Source organism: Myotis daubentonii, chromosome 13 (genome assembly GCF_963259705.1).
Source record: "Myotis daubentonii chromosome 13, mMyoDau2.1, whole genome shotgun sequence".
NCBI lineage: Eukaryota > Metazoa > Chordata > Mammalia > Chiroptera > Vespertilionidae > Myotis > Myotis daubentonii.
The window spans coordinates 59,041,235-59,058,393 of NC_081852.1; the positions used below are offsets into that span (position 1 = coordinate 59,041,235).

General features: G+C 61.2%; 1 protein-coding gene across 4 annotated transcripts in view; it reads right to left on the reverse strand.

Moving 5' to 3' along the window:
* The window catches only part of KNDC1 (kinase non-catalytic C-lobe domain containing 1), a 31,279-nt gene that overhangs the window by 10,404 nt on the left and 3,716 nt on the right, over positions 1-17,159 (reverse strand). For 2 of the 4 annotated variants that reach the window (XM_059661646.1, XM_059661644.1), the window contains exons 2-17: positions 14,381-14,579; positions 13,857-13,915; positions 11,791-11,937; positions 11,229-11,346; positions 9,444-10,108; positions 8,460-8,574; positions 7,658-7,729; positions 7,493-7,554; positions 6,947-7,105; positions 5,480-5,557; positions 4,881-4,974; positions 4,188-4,350; positions 3,476-4,101; positions 3,064-3,208; positions 2,573-2,667; positions 1,674-2,080 (exon numbers count right to left, since the gene is read on the reverse strand). In XM_059661646.1, coding sequence (XP_059517629.1) covers positions 1,674-2,080; positions 2,573-2,667; positions 3,064-3,208; positions 3,476-4,101; positions 4,188-4,350; positions 4,881-4,974; positions 5,480-5,557; positions 6,947-7,105; positions 7,493-7,554; positions 7,658-7,729; positions 8,460-8,574; positions 9,444-10,108; positions 11,229-11,346; positions 11,791-11,937; positions 13,857-13,915; positions 14,381-14,579 — 3,204 coding nt within the window. Of the gene's footprint in view, positions 1-1,673; positions 2,081-2,572; positions 2,668-3,063; positions 3,209-3,475; positions 4,117-4,187; positions 4,351-4,880; positions 4,975-5,479; positions 5,558-6,946; positions 7,106-7,492; positions 7,555-7,657; positions 7,730-8,459; positions 8,575-9,443; positions 10,109-11,228; positions 11,347-11,790; positions 11,938-13,856; positions 13,916-14,380; positions 14,580-17,159 lie in introns of all 4 variants that reach the window. The other 2 variants (XM_059661645.1, XM_059661642.1) reach the window with 1 other exon arrangement.

Genomic DNA, 17,159 nt, shown 5'->3' on the forward strand with positions numbered 1-17,159 from the left:
GGGGTACATGTCCTTGACCTGGAATTGAACCTGGGACCCTTCAGTCCATGGGCCAGTGCTCTATCCACTGAGCCACGCTGGCTAGGGCCTTTTCCTCGTTTTTTAACTGGGTGGTCTGTTTTGTTGCTGAGTTTAGGAATTGTTAGGATACTCTGTATTACATTCTTATCAGGTAGATGACTTGCAAATGTTTCCGCCATCTGTGGGAGCCTTTTCACTCTGTTGATAGAGTCATTTGATGCACAAAAGCTTTAATTTTAATGAAGTCAGTTTATTTTTTTCTTTTGTTGCTTGTGCTTTTGGTGTCATATCCAAGAAATCATGGCCCAATCCAGGTTGTGGGAGCTTCCCCCTATATTTCCTTCTAAGACAGTGGTTTTCAACCTTCCTAATGCCGCGACCCTTTAATACAGTTCCTCATGTTGTGGTGACCCCCAATTTCATTGTTACAAATTGAACATAATTAAAGCATAGTGATTCATCAAAAAACAATATGTAATTATATATGTGTTTTCTGATGGTCTTAGGCGACCCCTGTGAAAGGGCCGTTCTACCCCCAAAGGGGTCTCGACCCACAGGTTGAGAACCGCTGTTCTAAAAGTTTTATAGTTTTAGCTCTTAGGTTTAGGTCTCCGCTTCTTTAGCTAATTTCTGTCTATGGTGTGAGGTCAGGTCCAGCCTCACCCTTTTGCACGTGGACATTGTTTCCCAGCACCACTCGTTGACGACCGTCCTTTCCCCGTTGGGTGCTCTTGGCCGCCTTGTCAGAGCCATTTGACTGCAGAGGTGAGATCATTTCTGGGCTCTCTGTTCTGTCCCGCGGTCCCTGAATGTCCCCATGCCAGCACCACACTGAGTTGGTTACAGCAGTCTTGCAGTGAACGTTGAAATCGGAAGTGTGAGTCCTCCAGCTTTGTTCTTTTCCATGATTGTTTTGGTCATTCAGGGTCCCTTGAGATTCTTAAGAATTCTGGGATGGGTTTTCCTCTTTCTGTAAAGAATGTCACTGGGCCATCTCTTCGTTTTAACTCAGCCGCCTAGATCCATGCCAGGACGGAGGCAGGGCGGGGGTCTCTTTCTGGCTGGGACTTAGTAGTAAGCAAAGCTCAGAAGTGGCAGGAGGAGGACAAGAAACACACGGGGAAAGCTTAGAGGGCGCTGAAGAGCTGGGAGACACTTTCCTGTGACTTGTGGCTTGGAGACCAGAAGTGACCTGGGCTGAGGACCACTGATGGGTTCCCTCCCGTCCACCACCCTGGGCACCATGGCAGCCCAGGCCAGGCGGACTGCCAGGGCCCAGGCTGAGCTGACGGCCACGGCAGGTGTTTCTCAAAGGGATTCTGCCCAGGGGACAAGAGCCTGGAGGGCCGATCGGCCGAGGGAGCTACACCTGCCGCAGCCAGAGCGCTGACCGGGCTCGCCAGGACCAGGTGACCTCCTGCCAATGGTCACCTGGTGGCCAGGTGCTCCGCTAACAAGGACAGAAAAGCCATTTCCTCTAACAAAATGTGGAGGACACGTGAAGATGAGCACAGGAGGGCGCGGCGCTCCAGCTGGCGTGGGATCACGGGGGGTGAGTGGGGCGCTGGGAGTGGTCACCTGAGAGAAGAACTCTTGCTTGGACTCAGCCCCCCCGCCCCCAACCCGGGTGTGGACGGAGGCCCCGCACTCACCGGGCTAGAGGTGTCGGGGTTCCCACCGGCCTTCTGCCCCTCCAGCTCCTTCACGTAGTTGTGGACGTCGGTGCCAAAGCAGTCGGCCTCGTAGAAGGCGCTGCTCCAGCCGGGGCTGCAGCTCTGGAACTCAGCCACGCCCGGGTTCACAACTGGGCCACCATCCTTGGGTCTGGCCAGCTGGGCCGCTGCCTCCACGTCCGGGGTCCCTCTGGCCGGCTCTGGGCCCCCTGCCTGCGGCTGGTCCGCCGGGGTCCCAGGCGGCTGCTCCCTCTCGGCTTTTACTGACTTCTGAGGCCGAAATCCCACCTCCAAGTTGCCTCGGGACAGCTCATCCGAGTCCATGTCGGACAGCGATGGGGGTGGGCAGGGGGCTCTGCTGCTGTGAGCGGCCGGCATGTCCTTCCCTGGACAGAGGACAGAGGGTTGGGGGCAGCAGCTGCAGGTCATGCAGAGGGTCCGCCACAGACTGTTTCCTGAGAGGCTACTTGCACCCGGTCGGGGACGTGAGGCCCTTCGGGGTGTCCAGGCACCCCCACTTCTGCCCAAGAGGGGCCACAAGGGTCCTCAAAAACCCAGCTGTCACATGGGGGCGAACTTGACAGTGGAGACTGAGGGATCCCTCAACCACGTGCAAATAGACGGACACAATAAAGTGAGTCTGCGGAGGGCGGGTCAGGACAGGTGACGCGTCATCCTCAGTTGCATGCGGTGAAAGGGGGGTGAGGGGCCCAAGGCCACCTGGGCACCCGCTTGTCACCTCCCCCGTCCCCCTGCACAGTACAGACCCCCAGGGGAGGAGGACAAAGGAAGCCTTTCCTGTAACTGTCCAGCCACATAGGGAGGGTCGAGATGAACCTGCCGTGGAAAGTGGCCCCTCCCCCGCCCACATGGCTCACCTGCTCCGCGCAGCAAGGGCCGTTTGCTGGACGGTGAGCCGCTTCGTGCGCTGGCCTGGCCGCCCTCGGGCTGTGACCCAGCCTCCTCCGGGGTGCTGCCACCAGAAGGAGGACACTGGAGCCTCCGTGACCCCTCCCCTGGGCTCCCCTCCCCTGCAGCACCGCAGGCGCCCTCTGCACCACCTCCCACGGAAACGTGCCGGCGGGGCTCCCGGTTACTTGGTCCCTGAGCCAGGAGATCTGCCTCTTGGCCCCCTGTGACCCCATGGGCCCCCCTCCCTCCCTAAGGGACCAGGTGCTAGAACCGGAAGCTGGGGAAGCAGGGTGGGCTTTGGGCCATGAGAGGGGCCCTCAGTGAGCAGCCCTCGTGGGGAGGGTGTGGAGCTGAATGCTGGGGTGAAGAGGGGCAGGAGGAGGAAGTGGCCAGTGGACACAGGGTCTGCCTCAGGGACCCGGGAGGGGGAGCCTGGGGCCCGAGGAGGGGCACTCACTTCCTGGAGGGCGACGTTCTCTCGTTCACCACTTTGAAAAGATTCTGCAGCAGCTTCTCCCCCCAGTAGAGGTCACAGAACTTCTCTGATATGGCCCCGCAGAAAGTGGCGTAGGTGAGATCTTTCAAGGCGTAAATATATTCCCCTGGTTTTACACATCGATAGAGGCAAGTTAAAATGTGGGGGAGCCATTTGGGGGTCCCCTCACATTCTGCGCAAATGAGGCTGGTCTCGGGCTGGGCTCTGAGACCCTCTTGGCTGCCAGAGGACCCGTGGGGAGCTGGCTCTGCTCACTGGCTCTTCATGCAGATGATTGGGGCCCCTCTTTGTGGTGACAGAGGCCCCCCTCATGCCGACCCTCCGCCCGTGCACTGCGTCCCCTGCCACTCTCGGCCCTGGTGGCCCCCAGTACCCATGATCAGCGCCTCCAGCCCGTTGTCCAGGTAGCCGTCGAAGGCGAACTCCTCCTGGATGAGGCGCGTGGCCTCCTGCAGGGACGGGCAGGCCGTGCTCTTGGGGACGGGTGAGGCGTCCACACCGGATGGACACAGCTTGCGGTCTGCTGGCCGGGGTTGCTCGGGGTGACTGTCTGGGGCACCCCTGGGGCTGTCTGGACTCGCCTTGGCCAGGGAGGGGCTGAATGGTGGGCCCTGGGGCTCCTGGCCGGGGCCCTTGGGGGCCTTGCTCCTGGGCGGCTTGGCCGGGTGATGCAGGCCCTGGCGAGCGGCGGTGGGCTCTGGGGGGCGGGGCCCCAGGCCTCTGGAAGCGGCTCCAGGTGGGACCCACTCCTCCAGCCCTCCCTCCTGGGGCATCGCTGAGGAGGTGGGAGCTGGGGAGCAGGGGCACCCCTGGGCTGACCCTCTCAGCACCAACTCTCTTGGGGGTCCTGGGGCTGTGTCACACGAGCTGGGTCCAGGCGCCATCTGGTCAGGTGTCTCCAAGCTGGTGGCCACTGCGTGAGCCTCAGGCACATTCTTCTCATCAATGTCCCCGTCCAGCCTGCCTTTCCTCTCCTCTGGCCTCTCTGCCGGCGCCGACCTGGCAAGTACCTCCCTGTGAGCAGGAGAGAGCACTCAGGAGGGGCTCCCGGGCCCAGCGGGCTCCTGGCCACACCTGCCACTCACCTGGCCGCACCTGCATCGGGTGCGAGGACGATGGGCTGGAAGTGCGTGGCTGGGGAGGCGAGCGCTTCGGGCAGCTCCAAAGCCTCCTCGCAGCAGGAGGGTGGGTCGGGCGCAGGCCCCTGCACAGCCACGAGTCTGGTGTCACCGCTGACCTGCACGAAGCCTGGACAAACTTGGGGTGAGTGTGGGTGGGGGGATGGCTCCTCCAGCTCTGAGGGGGTGCTGCGACCCCTCCCACCATCCCCAAGCGCACTGGGACCTCCCGGCACAAGGGGAAGGGAGACTTCATGGAGGCTGAGCCCAGGGCGGCTGGAGCTGGGAGGGAGGCTGGGGATGCTACTCGGGGAGGGCTGGGGCCATGAAAACCCTGAGGACCCGGGCACAGGCAGGATGGGGTAGGTGCCGTGGAGATAGGACACCGTGGGCTCTGTGGAGGGGACGGAGCAGGACGACAACTAGGGGGTCGGCGATGTGAACACAGGAGGGGTGGGAGAGGAGGCGGGTGGAGCTGCTGCTCTGGTGGCTGGTAAGATGGGAGAGATTTTAGAGCCGAGGGCTGAGCAACGGGGCGTTTAGAAGAGACTGAGGCCAGGGGGAGGGCAGCTGGGGGTCCCGGGGATGTCCAGGGCAGTGTCACTCTCTGGTGGACAGCAGGGGCCCCGGGGCAGGATGGGCTGGTCCCGGGGGACTCACCTGAGCTGGACCCGGGAGCTGGCGCTGCGCTGGGGGTCAGTTCAACCACCGAGAACACATTTTGGAGACTGATGGTCTCTTCCTCCTGGTAAACCTGGGGCAGAAGGACACGGGCCCCCGGTGAGGCGACAGCAGAGGCCCAGGGCTCCCTCTCAACCCCTCGCTCCAGCCTCAGCCGCCTCACAGAGCCTCCAGGGCACTTGCATCCGATTCCACAAGGGTGGCTGGTTTCTAGGGCTCAGGAAGGCTGTGTACCGTCCCAGACCCTGGGGGGTGGCGGGTGCCTGTCTGCTGACCCAGGGACCCTGAGGTGGCCTGCCCCAGTCAGCTGCCTGGGGAGCTGACAGGGACATGTATAAATGATGCAACTACCTGAGGGTCAGTGTGCAGGCCACCTGGGGTGAGCCCCATCCCCTGCCCTGGGTCAGTGGGTCAGGCGTGGGGCTGCTGTTCAAGACGGTGAGAAAGGCTGAGAATGTGTCAGTTACCCCCTCCCCTACACTCTGTACAACAAACAGTGGAAACAGGGACCCTGTCTCCCTGGCGCCCCAGGGCAGGTTCTGGGGCTCGCATCTGAGCCTTGGAAGCCGCCCCTTTACCTTACAGGTGGATGCCCTCAGGTGCGCTAAAATCTTTCTGCTGTCCATGCCTCGCTGAAGGAGGTAACTGCCACATATCTGAAAGCAAGGACACAGGCCACACGTCCGACACGCGGAGATGCGGGCGGCTTGGCCACCAGCCCGTCTCCCGCCAGGCTGGACAGGAGCTGGTCAGCGAGGGCACGGCGGAGGGGCTCGGGGCTCCCCTGCAGGAAGACCCCAGGGACGGCCAGGCGCGGGCAGCCTGTGATCAATGTCAGTGTCCGCACACCTAGAGGCTGTCCTCCTGGATGTCCTCCGTAGGAATAAAAACTGGACGGCCCAGACAATGTGGCTCAGTGGTTGAGCATCGACCTATGAGCCAGGAGGTCATGGTTTGATTCCCCGTCAGGGCACATGCCTGGGTTGCAGGCTCGATCCCCAGAAGGGGGTGTGCAGGAGGCAGCCTCTCAATGATTCTCTCTCATCACTGACATTTCTAGTTCTCTCTCCCTCTCCCTTCCTCTCTGAAATAAACAAAACAAAATAACTGGACGGAAATGGTCATGGCCTCTCTCTACCCTGCCTTGCTGACAGCCACTTGCATGGAGGGGCAGGCTGCCCAGTGCCCAGTGCTGAGATGGGGTCACGGGGACACTACCCTTCCCAGCCATCCCTCTAAGAACCACAGGAAAGGGTGATGCTCCAGAGCCGGCGGGGCAGAACCAGTCAGCTCACATCCACAAAACAGCCCCACGATCGGAACCTGAGACAGACAAAAACTGCAATGACAGCGAAGGTAATCTCACCCTGGCAACCCTGAGCCCGCCATGACCTTGACAACAGGCAGCGCCCCTGTGGCATAAATGCAGCCAGGCCTCTGGGCCCCGTGGGGTTCCCAGCAGGTGTCTGTCACTTGATCTGTGCCTTCGCAGGAAGAAACACTTGCCTCTCTCAGTCAAGCTGCTCACTCCACAAGCAAACACTGTGATATCTGGGGACAGCTCGCCCCTTCTGAACATCGGTGTGGGCCTCACTTCACAGCAGTCGGGGGCAGGCAGACAGGGCCCTGCACCCAGGCTGCAGCTGCAAAGCTGTCTCCTCCCAGTCTGCACGCAGCTTCTCCTTCAAGGTCCTGTGGCTCCCCTCACCCCCCAGTCAGGGAAACAATAGCGGGGCTCCCCTGCCCTTGTCACGTGGAGCCCCACAGCCCCGAACCCCAGGAAGAGGAGGTGGGAGGACTCCGATGAGTGGGGTGCTCTGCTCCTCTCTGGCCGGGCTTAAGGGCAGGGGTCTGGGCTGGCCCCAGGACAATCCCTGCCCACTCTCTGACCAGGTGGTCTGGGGCAATGCTGGGGGGATGGGCCCTCCACAAAGGACACCCGTGCCCTCCCTGCCCAACGCCGACTTTTCCTGGAAATAAGAAGACTCTTCCTTGTGGGCACCACCCAGGCCCTGGAGCCCAGCTGTGCCCAACTGCCAGGTTACCTTGACGGCCTCGGCCACAGACGGCCGCTCCTGGGCACTGCGCCTGGCCATTTCCAGGAGGAGGGTCTTGAGCCTGCGTGGCAGGGCCAGCTTGTGGTCTTGGGGGACGCTGAACTTGGCCGCCATCCACAGCACTGCGGCCACACAGTACACTGAGGCCTGGGGACGAGAGAAGCCGGCTGTGCTCAGCAGACCAGTCTCCGTCCCCACGGAGCCGTCCCTGTCTGGACCCCGCCGGCACCTCGAAGCCCGGAGCCCCCAGCCCCCAGGTGCGTGTTTAACCAGTGCCCACAGGCCCTGAGCTGTCCATGCAGAGTCCTATCTTGGGGTGACACCACCAGAGCCCATGAGGCACCTGCTGGGGAGGCTGCCCAGGTCAGGCAAAGCCGGGGGGATGGACGCACGTGCTGCACTGGGGCTGCCAGGACCCCCCTGAGCCAGTGCCTGTCCCTTTCTTCCCCCTCAGGCTCTCAGGACAGAGGGGGTGGCATCACAGGGTGGGGAGGGGTGGGCAGGAGGCCACGGGAAGGGGATGGGGCCAGGCACCTTCTCAGTCACCAGCTGCTGCTCTGCCACCTCAGGGGCCAGGAAGAACGAGTTGGAGGTGCCTAAGAGAGAAACCCAAACCCACTGTGCTCTCCTTCCCGCCTCGGAGGTTGGTGGTCGACGTGGGAACACAGCCGAGGGTGAGCCATGCCCGCCCGTACCCACCGTTGGCAGGGGGCGGCCTGAACAGCACGGCCCCATCCTCGGCCACCAGCACGGAGTCCGGACACAGGTAGGCTGCAGCGGAAGGCGGGGTCAGGGCTGGGCTCACCCAGAGAGCTGCTCCCCGGAAGCCTGCCGGGGGTGGGTGGGTGGGTGGGGCAGCCCCCTGCCAGCCCAAGGCTCCCTGGGTCACCCAGGGGACGCTCGGCCTCCTCCCTTCCCCAGAGGCGCTGGACAGATGGCCCTGGGGGACAGGACACAGGGACCCTCTGAGCAGCCCTCCTGCCCCAGAGCTGGCCTGTGGCTGCTGGACACAAGAAGCTGGAGACAAAAAGGAGCTGAAGAAAGAGGAGGTGATGGGGGTGGCGGGGGTGGGGGGGGGAATGCCCACATGGGAGGCGTACAATTCTCTCAGCCACCAGATGCACCCCTGGGAGGAGGGGTCCTGTAGGAGGCTGGAGGCCCGGCTTGACCGGACTTCAAAGGCCTATGGACCGCGGGACTCGAGGGCAGCCCTGTCACACTGCCCCGCAGGCCTGGATTTGGGAGCCACAAAGCAGTATAATGTCTACTATCCCCACAGGCCATTTCCCCGCCCTGGGGACAGTGTCTCCCTGCTGAGAGGGTGAGCCAGCTGGGTCACCCGCTCTAAGGCCCACAGTTAGGCATCTGCCCCCTGACTCTGTGGGTCCTGAGCCCAGAGCAGACGCCCCCCCCCGCCCCCCAGTGTGCTCCTGGCTCACAGTGTGGACACTGCCGTCCATGGGCCACATGGCTGAACAAGGAACCGCAGCGCAAGTGTCACCTGGCTGCCGGGGGTGGGTGCCTACAGCGCTGAGGCAGGCGTGGGACAGAGCCCACAGCTCGTACTCCTTGAAGGGCCGGCCCAGCTTCGACAGGAGGTCCTGCAGGGAGACGCCCTGGGGGAGGCGACAGGGCCAGAACCACGTCACACACGGTGGGATGTGCCTCCCGCGAGACCTCTCCTGCAGATCAGCTGGGAAACGTCCCCGCGTGTACACCTCCCGGTGCTGGGAGGAGGTGGAGACGAGGCCCCATGCACCGCGGGGGGACGTGAAGGAGCAGCCGCATGGGAGACGGCCTGGGGCTCCTCAAAACATTGAAAATAGACCGGCCATAGGACCCGGCAACCCACTCCTGGGAACTGACCCCAGAGAACTGAGAGCTGGGTCTGGAACAGGCCTTTGCACCCCCACGTTCACGGCAGCATCCTTCACAAGAGGTGAGAGGTGGGAGCCACGTGTGTGGATGGAGGACACTGTGAGCAGTGGGGCGGCCGGGCCTCAGGTGAGCGAGTCCAGGGTGAACTGTTTTAACGGTTGCCACGCTTTTCACGTAAATCACTCTCACGCTCAGATGCGTGTCAGGATGTGAATAAAAATGAAAACACAGACCCCGCCCCCTAGTCCCTGGGCCAACAAAGCCTGGTGGGAACTGAGGGTTTCGGTGCCACCCTGCCAGCCACTGTGCTGGGCTGGGAGCTGTTCCTAGACACACTGGGTTTGGGCCATGGCCTTCCAGGTGGCTTTGTCCCCGGAGCTCATGGGGACACAGAGTTCAGGGAACAACTTGCTGGGAGCCCAGCAGGACAGCATGTTTGACCGGGCTCTGCTCTGTGTCCTCAGCCACAAAGGGCCACTCAGAGTGCTTGGGGGATGCTAAGCGTACCCCAACTCCCAGGACACGGTTCTCACAGAGTCCCCTGTCCCTCACCAGGCCCGGGAGACCCTCCCTGGCCACGGGCCATGCAGAACACGCCCTCACCCACCTGGTCCGAGGCTGCACTTCCCGGCTCTCCGGCTCCTTCTGGAATCTGCTGATCGACCCCCAACATCATCCCTGAGTCTCCACCTGCATCTTGAGGGTCCTCAGGACAGGGCGGGTGGCATTCCTCCACAGGACCCTGGTCAGACACCCCAGCTGCCCCGCCCCCACTTGGATCCACACCCCGAGCCCCTTCCCCCTGGAGCCCAGGCTCCTGCTCCGGCCGCAGTCTGGACTTGGGCTGGCCGCTGAAGCTAAAAGGGCCACTCTTCCTCTCGGGAAAGGCCTTCCCGGGGTCTGAAGGGAAGAATTCCAATGTGGGCAACTGGTTTTTCACGCTGGTCAGCGGCAGGCAGAGGGTGCTGGCCTCGGGGCCCTCGGGCAGGAGCCTGGGGACCGTCTGCACTTTCCTCAGGCGGCCCCTCTCTGTGGGGCGCTGGGCATCCAGGACCAGGCTGGCCAGTCCCTCCCCGATGTGGCTTTCTCCATTTTTCGCAGGGGGTGACAGCAAAAGCTTGGAGGAGAGGGTCCTGGGGTCGCAGGCGGGCGTCTGGGGCCGGCCTTGGGGGGCGGGTGGGGCCTCCGGGTCAGTGCCATGGTCTCCAGGCTGCCTCTTGGGCCCCACACTTCTTGGAGCAAGTCTCCCCCTCCAGGCGCTCTCGCTGATATCTGGGCAAAAGCAGGGCTGATCACTGCCCCTGGCCAGGGCCCCAGCCCAGGACAGCCACCCCCACAACACTCCTGCCCATGGCCACCTCGGAACCGGCTCCTACAGGACCCTAGCCCCATCCATCCCAGAGACTGAGCACAGGACCCTCAGGATGGGGGCTCCCAGCCGCCTCTTCCCTCAGCAACCCAGACACTTCCTCGCTGCCTCGTTAATCACATAATCCTGGCTAATTAACAGGCTGCCCGCTCCCCTGGGCCAGGCCAGCTGCCCACAGGGGCTCGTCTAATTATCTCATCCAAAAAGCACATCGTGTTCTATTAGGAGAACACAAGTGAGAGTCTCCACAGGAAGAAAAAATTGTGGCTGCTCCCTGCCCGCCCTGGCGGCAGCCTCCACGCCCGCAGTCTCCCTGCAAACCGCCAGACACGCGCCCCTCCCGCGGGGACTCTTTCCTCAGCTCTGACAGCCACACAGCGTGGCCTGGTGCTGCAGCGTCACTGACAGCGTCACGGGGAGGACTCCACGGCCCCTCCTCAGCAGGCACAGGGCAGAGCTGATGCTGGCGTTTGTTCAAAACGCCATCTGAGACTAGAATCCCACATGAGCTGTGGAAACCCAGGCCCTACGGCAACAGCAGGCACGGCGGGAAGTGACGTGTCCTCCGATGTGGCGTGCGGTGGGGACCGGAACGGGTCTCACCCTGTCCCTGTGCCGAAATGCTCATGGGACCGGGACAGGTGTCCAGCTCCAAGCTCAGCCTTTTCTCAACACGACCTTGGTTCTCACCTCTAACAGCATGATGTCTGCACAGCGTGAGTCTGTCCCGCGTGTGTGTGCACATGTGTATACCCAGTGGGTGTGCAATGCCTGTGCATGAGTGTGCATTATAAACGGGTGTGTACGCGTTTGCACATGTGTATGTTTACGTGTGTGACTGAGTGTGTGAGCATGGGAGTGGGTGTGTATGTGGCGTGTGAGTACACTGGTATGAATGTGTGTGTGAGACCCGTGTCAATGTTTGTGCGTATTCACATGTGCATGTGTGAATGTGTGTGAGAACATGTGCATGCCTGGGAGCATGGGTGTACGCAGGCACATGAGTGAGTGTGGCTTGCTCACCTTGGAAGGTCCCGAAGGACTCGAGGGAGAGCACCCTCCTCCCGACGGCCGAGAGGTTGCGGCACAGGCGGCAGGAGGGCATGAGCTGCGTCTTCTCCTCGCACAGCGCGATGATGCTCTGCACACACGTGCGAGAGTCAGAATGGATTTGAGAGAGGACGGGGGAGAGAGAGAGGGGAACATCGATGTGAGAAATATTCACTGGTTGCCTCCCCTACAGGCCACAGCTGGGGATAGAATCCACAACTTGGGTATGTGCCCTGACCAGGAATTGAACCCACCACCTTTCAGTGTATGGGACCACACTCCAACCAAGCCATACAGGCCAAGGCAAAAAGCCAAGTTCTTATTTAAACAAAGTGCAATGCCACCAGATCCTGGGGAGGTGCCCGTGTGATGGGCGCAGGGCGGGGGGCAGAGGGGAAGGCCCTGTGTATGTAACGTGCGCGTGTGTGCATGTTTGCATTTGTGAGTGTGCGTGCATGTGGCTCCAAGGCATCAGGCTGCATGGAGGTGTTGGGGCTCAGCCTCTGGGTGAAATGAGGGGTGGCCCAAGAGTTACCTCGAGATCTGGCCGGTCCCCAGGGTCCTCGGCCTGCATCTGGTCCAGCAGCGCCTCCAGGTCACGGCTCAGCCTGGGCTCCGGCTCTGGCTCTGCCACGTACTCGAGGGCAGCCTTCAGCGTGGCCCCCAGAGAGTAGATGTGAGCCTGTGGCACCAAAGAGCCCGTCAGTGCCACTGGGCTCGTGTGTTGCTGTTTCCCCATGGCCACTGCTCTCCCAGGCCAGCAACATGTTGTGGGGGACCCTCCATGCTCTTTATGGCCACCTCCCCCACTGTGGACTGTCCTGGCGCTGAGCCACGCACCCCAGTCTCTTGGGTCTGGAGTCTGCACTGGCCCCGCTGTACCAGCCAGCGACCCTGGACCCCTCCCGGGCACAGACACCTGGATGTCCTCCCCTGATGGCTGCTGTGTCTCTGAAGGGCAGAGACTTCTCTTTTTGGGGTTTATTCTTAAAAAATCAGATAAGAGCCAGAGTGAAAGTTAGGGTTTTCCTATCTGCGTACGTGAGAGTGTGTAGGCTCTTCAGCCTGAGCACGCCGGGATAGGCTACATTGCGGCTGGGCACCATCCCACAATGCATGTGGGGCTTTACCATGCCCCTTTCACCAACAGGAGGCTGAGCCCAGAGGGGTTCAGACACCTGCCTGGGTCCACACAGCCAGGGTAGGAGGGCAGGTGAGGGCCTGGGCCGGGTGGCTCTGGAGAGGTAGTCAACCCACCCACACGGTGGAGGCCGGGGCCCTGACCAAAGGCCAAGCTCCCTGCAGCCCTGCCCGGTGCTCCCTTCCCCAGCCCAGCCCCCTACTCCTGACGGGCGCCCACTCCGGTCCATGGTCACATCCCCTCTGGGGACAGACCCAGCATGACTGCCTCGGGCTCCCAAGAGCGGAGGATTTGGAGGATTCGCTGTGTTGTCTCGCCTACGACCATGCGAATGAGTCTCAGCAAAAACATAAAAGGAAGTCCCACAACATCTCATGCAGCAAGCTGAGGTTTTATGAGTTTAAGAACAGCACAAGTGAAATAACGCAATTGCAGGAATCCACACTGGTGAGACGAGGACAGAGGAGGCAGAAGGGATGGTGTTGGGTGCTGGTCACCGTGGGCGGGGGCGGGGGTGGGGACAGAACTGCTTCCGGGGTGTTCGTGTTGGAGCTCGGCTCCCTTCCCAAAAGTACAATTAAAAAATAAAGCAGTCCTCGCACGGACCAGGAGTGGGAACTGTACACACCAAAGGTTCTGGCCCGCGAGGTCCCAAAATCCCCAAGACCGGACAGTGGGGTCCACCGAGACTCATGGGTCCTGTGGTCCACGGAGCCGGGACGCACACAGCCTCTCAGGGCAAGGGGCCCAGAACTGGCTTGTTTGAAAGTAAAATTGAGCACAGGAAGGGCCAATCCTAAACTCTTATGTGGTGTAAAAATTCAAACTCATGTCACGAAACTAACGGACTTTTACTGGGAAGATTCTTGAGTCTGTAATTTCTCGTTTCTTTATTAACGATGGATTCATTTTCCTCCACCATCATCTTAGGAGACTGGGTGCCATGAAGAAAGAAACCATGACCAATGGCTTCTGTGGCCATTCTCCACCTGGGCCAGAGCCCAGCATGGCACACGGTGGATAGCAGCGCTGGGTGGATGGACAGGTCCCCCCGTCATGCTACAGGGTCGCTGTGCAGAGGGAGCCCTGTGCCTGTGCACTTAGGGGGCCCAGGGTCCACTCAGCTGAGGGGGGCCTCCCGGAGGCCTTGGTGGCCGCGGCCGGAGTGAGTGGGTGCGGCTGCCTGACGCTGTGAATTACCATCCAGAGGCTGCGAATCCTCAGAGACTCGCCAGCCACCACTGGTAATTGTAGGCACTTTAACGTGTTAAATATAGACAATTCACACTTTAGAGAACATGCAACTGTAATGACAACACGCGAAGCACACCCAGCTGTCGCTGCGGCCAAGCTGCCTGCGGGAGTGACCGGGTGGGCGTGCCCCTGGGCCCAGGCCTGCTGAGGCCCTTCCCTGCTAACCACCCGCTGGCCCCGCCCGGCCAAGGCCGGCAGCCACTTACCTCAAAGGTGTTCCCAGTCACATCGAACTCCGGGGGGACAAAGGCTCCCTCGGGGTCATCTGGGGAAAGAAAGAGAAGATGCTGGACCGGACCCCAGACCTGTGCTCTCCAGGGGCCGATTCTGCCTCCTGCCCCTCCCCTGCCCTGGTCCCTGGGGGGAGGAAACCACCTCCTTCCCTGCAAGTGTGGGAACGAGGCTCCTAAGAGGAAGGAGAGGCACTGTCTTCCCAGAGAGCCGAAGCACCAGGCCCTCCACTCGGGTCCTACCCATTCGCTGCAGGGCCAGGGGGACCCCGGGCGCCTGTCCTCCCTGCGGTCAGGGCAGCAGGCCCTTCCTGGTCCTTTGAGGGCTGTGTGACGGGGCTGCAGAGACCAGCACCCACCAACAGGGCCCGAGCCCACGGGGCTAGAGATCCCACCAGGTTACCGAGGAAACCTGGGCTGTGTGACTGTCCCCCCCCCAGCGAGGGGCCCCCGCGCTGGCTCTGCACCTGCTCGGAGCTGCCCGCCCGCCCGGGCCTCACCGCTGAGCTGCTCCATGAAGCACACATTCCCGCTGGTGTTGAAGGCCAGGGTGTCGGGCGTGATGCAGAGCGTCTGGAAGATGGCCGAGTGTGCGACGCTCCTCATGGACAGGCTGCACTCCAGGCACACGGCCCAGGCCTCCTGCTCGCTGAGGCCGCTGTCCCGCAGGGACAGGATGTCGGCCAGGGACACGTTCTCCTGCCAACACAGCCTCACTGACACCGGTGCGGGCACAGGCCCTCCTCCCCAGGGAGGCCCCGGCGTCGCGACTAATTCTGGGGAGGCAGACAACGCGTGGCAGTTTCATTTTCTGTCAGGGAGGAGGTTTTAGGCAAGGCTTTCTTAAAAAACCACAACCCAACAGAAGCCACCGCACGGTTCCTGGATGTCAGAAGCCATAGAGCATTCAGCAAGATGCTCAGGTGCCGCGGGGGGCAGGTGTTCACGCCTGTGGCCAGCACCTGTGCCTCTGTCCCTGCAGCCCCTCGAGCCGGGTCACCCACTTGCCAAGACATCACTGACCCACAGCGCCGCACACAGCGCGGGGACACGGAGGCGCTGGCTGTTTTAGGTCTGAGCAGAGGAGCGAGACGTTGGAACTGGGAATGGAGTTGCTGCAGCTGTGCACGGGGAGCCACTCACAGGGCTATTATGCCAATCACGGGACACGCACCAGCCCGCACATGGCCTGCTGGCTGCGGAGTGGCCGGACATTTGCTCCCGGGAGCTCACACACAGGACACAGCCTGACCCCGGGCCTCCCCGTGCAGGTCACCCTCCAGGTCCAAGTGGGTTCCTCTGACCCTGTAAGAGCTCAGCTGTGATCATATCACCAACACTCACACCTAACACATAGCCATGTGCACACAACGCCCCTCTGCGTGCACATACATGGACATATACCAACACATGCACTCATGTGCATACACACACAAACACACACATACACACAGTCTCACACACACATCCACCTTGGACCTCAAGGCCCTTCTCTGCTCTTTGGTTTGACACCCTGGCCATCTGTGTGTCCCTGTGTCCGTGCACCATCTGGGCTCCAGGAGGGAGTGCGGACGAGGGACCAGGCTGGGAACCGGGTGGTGGGGCCAGAAAGGGCCTGGGCACGGGCATCTGAGGAAGAAGGAGGGGGGTTGAGCTGGGGGGTTGGGGGGCGATGTGCTGGGGGATGGTGCAGAAGAGAGGCCAAGTCCCTCCACAGACTCAGTGCAGCCCTGGGGGCCTCCTAGGACTGCTCTGCGAGCACAGACAAGCTGTCAGATCCTAGAAAGCATCTCACACTCCTGTCCTTGAACTTCCCCTCCTGCATTGCAAGGACCCCGTCCATACCAGGGAAAGAGGACAAAGGGCCCAACCAGGGACAGGAGGACAGAAAGCCAGGCAGCGACTCACGTGCATCTTGGCTAAGCCTTTGGGTTTGGCGGTGGGGGTGGTGGGAGTGGGGACCAGGGCTGGGATTTGCCACCATCTGCTTCCTCCTCGGGGCTGGGTGAGGGGCCCGATGGTGCCACTCCCCAGGAACTTCCGGCTCTTTCTAGAGGGCTGGGGCGGGGGGTGGATGAGGGAAGGGAGACTTGTGGGAGCTGGTTCAAGAAGTGGCCACCCGGACCTAGAGCTCCAAGAGCCAAGAACCCCTAGCCAGGTTCCAGAAGAGTATCCCCGTGCGAAGGTGACTGGGTGTTTTAGAAGGAGAACCCAGGACAAAAGGCAGAGCCGTTAGCGTGGGGCGGTGGAGGGGGGAGCCCCAAACACCAGCTTCCACCTCTACCTGCTGTGCCCCTGAGTTCACTGCTAGCAGGTCTTTCTGATTTGGCTCAACCGGCACTCTCCACATATATGTGCACATGTATACACAGTGCACAACGTATGTGTATACTTGCACACACACAAACACATAGTGCTCATACACGATACCACACTATACAGAGCACACACAAACACACATATGCACACACATACCTGCACACCCACACACCCATACACACAACACAAATATATGTGCACATCTGTACACACAGTACATACCTGCAAACACACCCACAAAACACACACATGAAAAACACACACACATACCTGTATATTCACACGTGTATGTGTATACCAGCACACACAAATACACAGAGCACACCTCCACAAATGTGCACACACTCACATACATGTGTACACACTATGCACACACTAATACACTACCCAAAGGCCACGTGGGTTTGTGCTTTAGGAGAATGAGGCCAACCCATCATGTGAGTCTGTGCCAGCCCCTCACAGGGCCCTGTGCACACCCACTGGTGTGCCCATGTGGCCAGCAGGCCCAACTGCTCACACAGCTGGTGCCTGGGTGTGCTGCCAAAAGAGGGGGGATCCCAGGTCAGTTGCGCCCACGGTGCTCCTGCTCAACCTCCTGCTCAGGTCCAGGCCCTGCCCACCCCCTGCCCTGTGGCCCCTGTCCCATTCATGGTAGGAGGAGCTAATCAGGGGCTTCTCTGTGCGATTTTATGAAGTGACATCATGGGTCTGAGTCATTGATTCCACATGGCTGAGCCCCCCTGAAGCCCCGCGGTTGCAACAGGAAGGGGCGACAGCCAAGGCACAGGCCAGGACAGAGCCCAGGGACACGGCTGGCTTCTAAGAGGAGGTCTCCCGCATGCTGAGGGGTCCCGATCCGTGGGCATCACTGGGCCTCGCACCCCACCCCTCACCATCCCTCGGCAAGGCAGTGTTTGAGTGGGCCACGGGGTAGGTGTGAGGGCAGGACACCTAAGTCCT